General features: G+C 19.0%; 4 protein-coding genes across 4 annotated transcripts in view; 2 read left to right on the forward strand and 2 right to left on the reverse strand.

The window, feature by feature from the left end:
• Positions 1-174: 174 nt before the first annotated feature.
• PRSY57_0215000 (hypothetical protein) lies at positions 175-4,077 on the reverse strand (the record flags this gene model as incomplete). Its single annotated transcript, XM_012905584.2, has 1 exon — positions 175-4,077. The coding sequence occupies one exon, from the start codon at positions 4,075-4,077 to the stop codon at positions 175-177; it is 3,903 nt and encodes a 1,300-aa protein (XP_012761038.2).
• A 416-nt stretch (positions 4,078-4,493) lies between these two features.
• On the reverse strand, positions 4,494-5,400 carry PRSY57_0215100 (hypothetical protein; the record flags this gene model as incomplete). The annotated part of the gene is made up of 2 exons (XM_012905585.2): positions 4,494-4,556; positions 4,786-5,400. 2 exons carry the CDS (start codon positions 5,398-5,400, stop codon positions 4,494-4,496), a joined length of 678 nt encoding a protein of 225 aa, XP_012761039.2.
• A 502-nt stretch (positions 5,401-5,902) lies between these two features.
• On the forward strand, positions 5,903-10,288 carry PRSY57_0215200 (hypothetical protein; the record flags this gene model as incomplete). The annotated part of the gene is made up of 1 exon (XM_012905586.2): positions 5,903-10,288. One exon carries the CDS (start codon positions 5,903-5,905, stop codon positions 10,286-10,288), a length of 4,386 nt encoding a protein of 1,461 aa, XP_012761040.2.
• Positions 10,289-11,206: 918 nt separating this feature from the next.
• The window catches only part of PRSY57_0215300 (vacuolar protein sorting-associated protein 45, putative), a gene marked incomplete at both ends in the record, with an annotated part of 2,187 nt that continues 893 nt past the window's right edge, over positions 11,207-12,500 (forward strand). The window contains one exon of the mRNA XM_012905587.2: positions 11,207-12,500. This exon is cut by the window's right edge and continues 893 nt beyond it. Coding sequence (XP_012761041.2) covers positions 11,207-12,500 — 1,294 coding nt within the window.

A 12,500-nucleotide genomic window follows, 5' to 3' on the forward strand; every position in this document is an offset into this window, starting at 1 on the left:
ACTTATGTATATTAAGGGGTAAAAATATTAAATAATAACCTACAGACACACACGCAAAAACACGTGTATCATATTTATTAATATATTAATAAAATATTACAAGTACTATTATATATATATATATATATATATATATTTATTTATATATTACTGTGTATTTATTTACATATATGCTTATTTATTTTTTGTGATGACCCTTTTTATACATATGTCTATCTCATAAGGATAGTGTACATATTCATTTACCATATGGTATTTATCTTTATTTTGTACAAGTTCCGATATGTGGGAGAATATTTGTTTGTGCAATTTTGACGACTGGGCGTTCTTATTATTATTCATATTTTTGGTAATTTTTAATGACATGTTTATATAAGATATACATATAATATAAGTTTTATAGAATAAGAGAAGATATTTATTTTTTATTTTATATAAGAGAGAATCTTGTTTTATATTTGTAAAATTTGTATTAACATAATTTGATTTATGAATATTATTAATATTATTAATATTATTATAAATTGTGTTGTTGTTGTTATTATTATGGATATTATTTGAACTAATAATAAAAAATAAAAAATGATATATAAGTATAAGTATTAAACGAGATTTATGAACACGATTAAAAAGATTATCTGTATATATATTATAATAATTATTGATAGTTTCAAATTTATTATTTATAGATGACTTGTTTATTTCTTTTTCTTGTTGATTATAATAATCATTCTTAATATAAAGATTATTTGTTTCATTTTTTTTTATAGGATTATTTTTGATATGTGTGTATAGAGAATAATTTAGTATATGTGGAAAATTAGGTTTATGTGTATTTTGAAATTTTTGTGAATTATTTATATACATTAATTTGGAAAGATTTTGAGGGTTTCGGGTTTCATATTTTATATTATTTACATATGGATGAAATGAAAAATGTTCTTTTATATTATTACATATGAATGGTATATTAATTAAATTAATTTTATTTTTGAATGCATATTTTTTTTTTTTATCTTTTATTTTTTGATATTTATTATTAATATTTCTTTCATAAATTTTTAAATCATGTATAAAAATATTGTCATCATTAAAATGGTTCTTTTCATATAGTTGATTATAAGAGTAATTATATAATAACTTGTTATCATCATCTGGTATATAATATTCTGAATTGTCATTCTTCGTGCTATAATTATGACATGATATATGTTGATAATTATTTTTGTTATTTTGTATTTGTTTGATCATAGAAGAATCATAAAATTTTAGGATTATTGTAAAAAATATTTTTATAAAATTCCTTGTGTTATTAGTGCTATATAGTAGAAAAGCTACATATATTAATGAATATATATTTGATGTACATAGAATTTGAGGTAAAGTAAATTTTATTATATTATATTTATTATAAGGATTAAAAATATGCTCATAAGACTTATATATTACATTATTATTATTTTGTATATGAAATAATATATAACATAATATATAGAAACCTTTCTTTTTTATAAAAGCATATTTTTGTTTAATTAAAGAGAAAAAATAAAGGGACCATTCATAATTAATATATATATTACTTTTTATTAAAATATTAATAAATAATAATAATTTGTGTACTTTTACATACTCAAAGGATCTAAATAGAATATTGTTATGATTAGATGTGATCATAACATTAGGTTTGTGTATATTACCAAGATTATTTTTTTTGCATATAGTATAAATATATATATTTTTTTTTTTTTTTTTTTTTTTAATATATCTTTTATTTATATTTTTTAAATATATATTATTTAGAGATATATTATTTCTTTTATTTCTTTGTTTTAAGGATGGTCTATAATTATTTAATAGGATGAATAACAGTTCTTTTAGTTCGGTTTTACAATTTAATTTGTTATACATAAGAATAATTATTGTGACTAAATATTTAGAACATATTTTGTTTATATTCTTTATTAAATGTTTTATAATTTTATGGAATAATTTGTATTCATACAATTTGTTTTTGTAACATATATAGATAATATCTTTTATGTGATGAAAATGGTAATCTTCAATGTGTCGAAAAATATCATCTTTTATAAGAGAGAAGGAAAATACGACATTATTATGTTCTACCTTGTCTGTTTTGTTATACATATTATTATTATTATGTTTATTTATATATTTATTTATATATTTATTTATATATTTATTATTATGCTGATTTATATTATCCAAATTGTTCATATGTGTTTTCCATTTATATATAAATATCAAATCTTGTCCTGTGAAATAAGCACAATTCTTTTTAATACATTTGATTAATGACTTAATAAAAACATGATCATCATATAAATAATTTATTATGTTTGACTTTTTAATAATTTTCATATACTTTATAAAAATGGAAGAGTCTTGAAACTTATTTAAAAATAAGCATATCGATTTATTTATATATTTATCACACATTATTAATGTGTTCATATCTTTTCTCTTTTTAAACTTATGGTACATCATATTTTTATATTTCTGTTTTTTTAAAAAAAAAAAATGAATATATTTTTTCCTTATTATATTATTATTAAATAATTCAATTATATTTTTATTTATTATATTATTATTAAATAATTCAATCATATTTTCATTTATTATATTTTTATTGATTATATTTTCATTTATTATATTTTTATTTATTATTATTTTTTTTTTTTCCATCTTTATGTTTTGCAATAACATGTGCTTAAAAATATTTGTATACACACAATTATGTATGTATGCCTTAATATATATTTGTTCGTCCGTTTTTTTTTTTTTTTCTTTCTTTTTTATAATTTTGCATTTTGTAAATATCGCATTTTTAAAAAAGACAAAATAATTAATACGACATGTTCGGATATTATTCTGATGGTTTGTAACATTTTTTTCTTTTTTCCTCTTATTTGTATTTACAATATTGGAGATGACATTCTTTAATTGTATACAAGCGTTTAAAAATTTTAGGCAATATTCACTGTTCATATTTTGAATGTTATAATAATTTTCGTGTGAAAAAATATGATAAATATGTTCCTTATGTATGTTGTTCATATGGAATATATTGTTCTTATCACACACATTGTTCTTATCATACATATTGTTCTTATCACACACATTGTTATTATCACACATATTGTTCTTATCATACATATTGTTCTTATCACACACATTGTTCTTATCATACATATTGTTCTTATCACACACATTGTTATTATCATACACATTGTTCTTATCATACACATTGTTCTTATCACACATATTGTTCTTATCACACATATTATTCTTATCACACATATTTTTCATATCACACACATTGTTCTTATCACATACATTTTTCATATCACTTACATTTTTATGATCATTTGTAGTTTGCATATCATTAATCCTTTCAAGAATTGTATAAAAAAAGTAGAAATAAAATCTCTTAATATGAACATAGAATATAAACAAAGCAAACAAATCATTAATATTATATAAACTTTGAGTATTAGTTAATATGTCTCTTTTATGATGTAACTCCCTAGACATATTATCTACATTTCTTTCATAGGATATATTTATATTTCTTTGTAATAATAAATCATTTTTAAATAAGAGGTGTAAATCAAAATAAATGTGATTGTTTTTATTAAATAGGTATAACAAATAATTTATATTAAAAATAATACCTTTTAAAAAAGAAGAAAGCTGAATATTACTTTTTTTTATTATATTATAAGAATTGTTATCATATATATGTTTATTATTACAACTATGTATATCATATTTTATATTATGACATGTATAAGGAATATTTTTTATCTTATCATATTGTACCCATGATATATTTTCTATACCAAAATTATTTGTTCTACTAGTATTCATTACATTATTAAATATATATCTCTTTATTTTTTTATCGAATATATTAAAAAAATATCTTTTCCTTGTACTTGGAAAATCCTTTACGTTACATTTTATAATCTTATCCTTAATATTTGTAAGACATCCTTTTGGATTCTTTAATTTTCTTTTTAAATTTATGCATTTTTTAATTTTTCTTTGTATGTCCATATAAAAATTAGAAAGCTGACGGTTTATATTAATAGTGTCAGGAGCATGACAAATATTTCAAAAATAAAAAAAATAAAATATATATATATGTGTAATATATATATATATTTTATAATATTTAATAAGTGATTTATATAAAAAAATATTTCTTGTTCTTAAAAAGGTTATATTATTCACAAGATTTTTTTATTACATATATATATATATATATATATATATATATATATATATATATATATATATATATATATATTATATAAGTATGAAACATATTAAATTAAATACTTAAAAAAATAAATTAATAATATATATGTGTTCTTATTTTATGACTACAAAAACATTTTAACATTATATATATATATATATATATATATAATTATGCATATATAAAAAATGATTGGTATTATTTTTATATATCATTTATTTGGTGTTTTCTTTATGCCTATTGTCACATTTGTTACTCTTCTTCCTTTGGATCTCTAAAAAAAAAAAAAATAAAAAAATAAAATAAAATAATAAAATATATGAAATAAATACAATTATATATATATATATATATATATTACAATATTCCACGCACTACAGAAATGTAGTAGTACATAATATATATATATATATATATATATATTCTCTTAATTGAGTTAATTTTTTATATTATATTTTTATTTTATTTTATTTTTTTTTTTTTGATTTTTTTAATTTCCGAACCTCTGAGTATTTGTGCTTGAGAGGGTCATATTTCATGGATGCAAATTTTATCAAGTTATCGTATTCATGATAGAAACTTTTGTCATCATCATTATTGTTATTATGATTAAAATGTTGATCCATATCATATATATTTGTTATAATGTTGTCGTTCATGATGAGTGTATTACATTCAATATGAATATCTATATATGATAAAAGATTTTTTTTTTCTTCTTTTTTTTTTTTTTTTTCTAGAATATTGTTATTATTTTTCTTATCTGAAATGGTAGGTCCTTGAATACTTTTTACAAACTCATAATAATAAGAAAAAAGATCTTGAACTATATAAGAGGCTTTTAGTATATTTATACCAACAGCATGTATAAAAACTGTGTCATTTGTATATTTGTTTTTATTTAAATCTTTATAATCTCCTTCTATAATTTCTTCAACATTTTTATGAGTCCTTTTATTTAATAGTTTAATAATTCTATCGTTATATATTTGTATAGCTTTGTTATTACTAACATATATGTCGTTATTTCCCTTTTTTAAAACAAATGAACATTCTTTTTGAATATTTTCCACAATTACGTGGTTGGGTTTTTTTTTCTTCTTCTTATTCTTATTCATTTAAAGGTAGAGGCAGGGGCAGGGGCCAGAACAAAGGAAAAAATAAAAAAAATAAATAAATAAATAAATATAAAAATAAATACAAATAAATATGATATATAAAATATATATTATATTACAAAAAGATTAAAATGTTAAATCATCAAATTTTTAAAATGAATAACTATGCTTATACATATAAATAATTATATATGTATAAATAATTATATATATATAAATAATTATATATATATAAATAATTATATATGTATATATAATTTTATATGTATGTATAATTTTATATGTATATATAATTTTATTATGTATGTAGTATTTTTTTTTTTTTTTTTTTTTTTTTTTTTTAATTTTTACTTATCTTTAAATGATTGCCATATATATTATATGTATATATTTAAAAATATGTAAAATAATAATATCACTATATATATATATATTTATTTATTTATTTATTTTTTTGAAATTAAAAAAAAAACAAAACAAAATGGTTGTTCATTAAAATACTATGTTTTATGTACCTCAAAACATTTCAAACATATCCAACAGAATTAATAAATATAAAATAAATTACTTAACAAGATGTAGAAGTTATAATAAGATATTCTGTTTAATACATAAGTCGATAAGTAGTTCTAAAAGAAATCTAAACAACATAAGAACAGTGGATACATTTACAGATAAACAAATATATGATGAACATGTTAAGTTGCTGAAATGTGTTTTAAGACTTGAAAAAGATTTTCTTTTTATTTTAAAGAGTAAGAAAAATAAAGAATGTGTTATAAATTCTAATAATATATATTATAATAATAATATCATAAATTATGATGATAGTATAAAATATAATGATGATGGTAGTATAAAATATAATGATGATGATAATATAAAATATAATGATGATGGTAGTATAAAATATAATGATGATGGTAGTATAAAATATAATGATGATGGTAGTATAAAATATAATGATGATGATAGTATAAAATATAATGATGATGGTAGTATAAAATATAATGATGATGATAATGTTACTTCGTTATCTTTAAATTCTTCTTTCAATTTACCTGATCATAAAATTGTTTCCTCTTGTGGCGATAACATAAATTTAAATGTATCATCAGAGAGAAATATTTTATATGCTCATAAGAAAAAACAAAATGATGATCATCCAGCTATTCAGAAATGTACCCCGCCTTTACTTAATAATAATGAAAAGAACATAATAAAAAATAAAATTATATTATATAATAAGATAAAGAAATTAATAGATAAAAAATGTAATAATATAATGAGTATATTATTGAATAAATCATATTTTACAGTATTATTATCATGTGTTGATATTATAAGAAATAAAGATATTTTTAATATATATTTGTTTAAATGTTTATATCTTAATAATCAATGGATACATGTATTAAATTATAACATGGTGGTATCTCTATTTTTAAACGTATCTACATTATATTGTGAAGAAGAAAAAATAAATGAAAAAATAAATAAATTCCATAATACGTATCATAAGCGTCACCCGTATCATATTTTAATATATAACTTTTTATGTATAGAGAACATTTGTAATGTATATAAAAATATACTACAGGTTATTATTCCACTTCTTATAAGATGTGATAAAAAATTGGAGAGTACGCTTTCTTTTAATGACATGATTAAAATAACAATTATTTTTTTTAAAATTCATAGACGAAATGCTCTTGTGGTTACCTACAGTAATATAGAGGAGTTGATTATACACAAGAGAATATCTTTTCTTATTTATAAAATGAATAGGGGAAATAAAAATATCCAACATGATAATATAAATAATGATATGAATGATGTTAAAAATTATATATATGGTAGAAAAAAAAAAAATAAATATATATATGGAAATAATAATAATAATAATAATAATAATAATAATAATAATCGTTATGATGATAATAAATATACGAATAAACCAATTAATACAAATATATTAAATAAAATTTATATAAGAAATGAACATATTGTTACAAAACATGCTACTAGTACAGATGAAACAAAGAAGGAATTGTTCTTTTGTACATTTATGAATATGACTACATTATTATATGAAATCATCTTGTTTTATAAAAACATATCAACAAAGAATATAAAAATAAATTATGAATATATAGATGATACATGGAATAATATAATAACCAATATAATAATATATATAAAAAATAATATACATATGGAGATAATAAAAAAGGAAAAACATTTACAATCAATTATATCTTTATTATATAGTTTGACTGTATTGAATTCGAACAAATTATATGAGAACATATTTTATATATTTGAAAGGTCTGTCGATATTATACATGACCTTTTTAAGCATAACATGAGGAAAATTAATATAATGACTTTTGATGGATTGAAAAATGATTTGAATGTTTCGTTTGTTAATATGTGTAATGATGGTAATAATTATAATAATGTGCTCAAATATGAACATCCCAATGTGAAACATAAAAAATGTACCAAGGTAAAATATAATATGTATAACATGTTTCATAGAAACATAAAATTTAAATATAAACAAAATATAGTACATACTTATTTGAATAAAATAGATCCACTTCTTTATAATAATTTTCTATTTGTTTATGTTCCTGATTTATTATACTCACAAGATAATTGTACAGACATGTTTACGTTAGATGAATTAACAAAGCTACTTTATGCTCTTTCATATTATCAGAAGGAAACAGAAAAACAAAATAAAAATAATAAAAGAAAAGTATATCATATTAAAGATATTATTATATCTTTATTACCTTATGTCAATACTATAGTTGAACGACAAATATTCAAATTGCTTGTTAATAAAAATAATAATATATGTAGTAAAATAAAAAATATAGAAACATTTAATTTAAATATGTATAATAACGTAGATCCTGTTGTATATAAAAATAAATTTGCTATGGGAAAAATAGAAACAAATAACTATGATAAGAATACATGTTCTAAATTGGCACCTTATAAAAATTATTATAATATATGTAATGATAACACATATGTGCCTCATTCCTCTATTTATTGTATTGAAAAAAATTTAAGTCATCTGTTAAATATTTATTACCAACACAAAATTGTAGATATTAAAATGTTCTATATCTTAACCTTTTTATTAGCTATGCCGAAAAGAAAGTATATAGATTTAATTATTTTTAGTAATATAATAAATGCTTTATCTAAAATGTATTATACATATGAAATGTATGTCGTCCTTTTTTATTTTGTTAATAATGTATGTAGAATGAGAATTAGTGAATGTGTCTTAAGTAAATATTTTTTTAGAAACGGGTTGGTGTTAAAGACTGTTGAAGAGGAAGAAAAAGAGGAAGAGGAAGAGAAAGAGAAAGAGGAAGAGAAAGAGGAAGAGAAAGAGGAAGAGGAAGAGAAAGAGAAAGAGAAAGAGAAAGAGGAAGAGAAAGAGATCCAAAAAGAGGTTAAAAAAGAGGTTAAAAAAGAGATCCAAAAAGAGGTTAAAAAAGAGAACCAATATGAGGTTAAAAAAGAGGTTAAAAAAGAGGTTAAAAAAGAGAACCAATATGAGTTAAAGAAAGAACGTGGTGCTAATAAAATTCTTCCCTTTTATATTTGGAGATCGTTTTTAAAAAATATACAATTTAATGTAAAAGATCAACATATGTTAAACAGTTTAGTTCCTGTTAATATAATAAAAATAATGAATGGATTAATTTTTTACAAAATTATGGATAAAAAATTTATAGAAAGCATTATGTCTAGAATTGAGAAGGCATATGTATGCAAGGGGTCAGAAGTGAATTTCGCAAGGAATGGAAAAAATAATTATAGTAGTAATAACGAAACAGATGAAAGGATAGATGTGTATAATAAAACATATGAAATAAAAAAAGATAAAAATATGTGTAAAAAGATTAGTAGTAATGATAAATATATGTTTAAGAAAGAAAAAGAAAAATTTAATTTTATTTGTCTTAATACCCTTCTGAATTACATGAGTTATACAAATGATATCCAATATTATAATATAAAAGTTCTTTTAATGAAGATGATAAAAAATATTATAATTAAAGAAGAAAAAAATATAGATGTTAGATTGTTATGTAGTATATTTATAAGTTATACAAGATTGAACATATATGACAAGATATTATTTTATGATATTTATAAAAAATTACAAACTCAAAAATTAAATTTTGGAAATATTATAAGTATCCTTTCCTATATGAATAAAACGGCAATATATGATAAACATATTTTATTTACATGTTGTAAAGATATATTTAACAAAATAAATGATAAAAATATAATACAAAATAATCAATTATCACATTTAATTCATTTCTTATTTATATTAACATCTATATCTCAATTATTTTTATTTAACAAATTTCATATTGTTTTATCATATATATTTAGGATACTTTATTATATTTATGTTTATATAAATAATCAACTAATAATAACAAAAAAAAAAAAAAAAAAAAAAAAAAAAAATCAATCTTTTCAACATGTTAATATTATAAACATTTCTTCAGTAATAACAACACCATTACCAAAGAACTTTATTTCAATGTTTGACATAAGTTTAAATATTCTTTATCACTTTTTTTTATTAATACCGTTACATAATCATAAGAATGTAATCGAATGTGTCAACATATCACACCTGAATATTCTTAATTCCTTATTATCTTACAAATATAAGCACAAATATCACGTTACTCCAACACCCTCGGATATACAAAGAAGTGTACTAAACATATTAAACAAAATGCTCCTTGGACATAGAAATATAAAGGTATCTTACGAGTATAAAATGCATAACGTGCCTTATCAAATAGACATTTTAATAATGAAAGGTGTTTAAGAAATATGTACACATCGTTTAATTTGTTTATGTGATAGGAATGGGTAGGCTTTATATACACGGGCTTTACCCGGTAATATGTATATATATATATATATATATATATATATATATTATATATATAAATGTTTATTTTATTTTATTTTATTTTTTTTTGTGTGTTATCTTATAATTAAATATAAATAGGCAATATTTTTGATCCTCATATGTCAAACAAAAAATAAGAAAATATAAATTTATATATATATGTATATATATATATATATATATATATTTTTTTTTTTAATGAATAATAAATAACTTTTCATCATTTAAATATATTAATTAAATTATACATTTGTACCTTATATTTCTTTTATTAATGTTTCCAATTCTTTATTTTTCTGTCGAATATATTTTTTACATTTAACAATTTTCTGTACTTTCAAAATAAATAAATAAATAAATATGACACTTTTATAATCATTATTATTAATGTATACGTATACGAGAAAAGAAAGGAACGTTTAAAGGTAATGAGGATAATAATACAAGTATATATATATATATATATATATATAATTATATATATAATTATATATGTGTAAAAAAAAAAAAAAAATTCTTAAAGGGGAACACAACATAAATTATATAATAAAAATGTCCATATAATTTTTTTTTTCTTGTTCGAATATTTTTTCATATAAAAGAAGAAAAAAAAAAAAAAAAAGAAATTGACAATACAAAATATTATATATGTTAATAGTTATCTTGTTTGTTTGTTTGTTTGTTTGTTTGTTTTTTTGTTTTATTTATTTATTTTTTTATTATTTTTTTTTTTTATTTATTTATTTTTTTATTTTTTTTTTTTTTATTTTTTTTATTTTTTTATTTTTTTTTCATATTTGATCTGCTTTATTTATAAGTACCCATAAAAAAATGGAGAATAATCCTTACGTGTTTAAAAGCTTAGTTAACATTTATGAGGAATATTTAAATTTAATTATTCATCGTGTGAAGGGATATAAAGTATTAGTGCTTGATGATGAAACGAAGAGTATTATATCCTTGATTTTTTCACATTCGTATATATTGGAGAAAGAGATATTTTTAACTTTAAATTTTAATGATAAAAACATATTTGAAGATATATATAATAATAATGATAAAAAAGAAGATTTTGATTTTATGAATTATAAGATAAAGAATTTAAAACATTTGAAAGTTATCTTTTTATTAAGACCTACATATACGAATATATTAAGATTAATGAGTGAACTTAAGAAGCCGTTATTTTCAGAATATTATATATTTTTTACAAACATCGTAAATGATATATATATAGAGAAGCTAGCTAAGGCTGATGAGTTTGATGTAATAAAAAATATAATAGAATATTATATTGATACATATGTATTGCATGATTATTTATTTCATCTAAATATAGACTACACTTCCTTTTTATATAAGAATGATCATAAATTTATAGATAAAGAAAAGAAAAAAAAAGAGTTACATTATTTTAAGAAATATAATAATAATAATATGAATAGTAATAATAATTATTCTAGTGATGGTCGCTATGAAAAGCTAACCATTGAAGAGTTTAACAAATTGGAAGGAGATAATAATATGATATATGATAATAATATGATATATGATAATAATATGATATATGATAATAATATGATATATGATAATAATAATAATAATAATAATATTAATTATAGTAATTTTAATTTATCTATTGAACATATTAATAACGATAATAAGAACAATTCAAATATAAGGCTTTATGGGAATCAAATAGTTCAACGAATTATCGATGGATTGTTTTCTTTCCTTTGTTGTATAAGACAAGTTCCGGATGTTATTTATAACAAGCATTCTAAAATATGTAAACATATTATAGATATGTTAAAAGAAAAAATGTTAAGACATCAATCTGTATTTAATAATATATTAGATATATATGAAAAATATAATGATGAAATGGAGAGAAAAAAAAAGAAGAAGATATTAGAAACAAATAATGAACCTAATTATCAATTTAATCATTTAATAAATCAAAATATACATGAGATAACAGAAGGTGATGCTTGTTATTTTTTAATTTTAGATAGAAATGAAGACCCTATAACACCCTTACTTACACAATGGACATATCAATCAATGTTACATGAACTAATAGGAATAGAAAATAATAAAATAAATTTAAATAGTAATAATAAAG

This window comes from Plasmodium reichenowi, chromosome 2 (assembly GCF_001601855.1).
Source record: "Plasmodium reichenowi strain SY57 chromosome 2, whole genome shotgun sequence".
Lineage (NCBI taxonomy): Eukaryota > Apicomplexa > Aconoidasida > Haemosporida > Plasmodiidae > Plasmodium > Plasmodium reichenowi.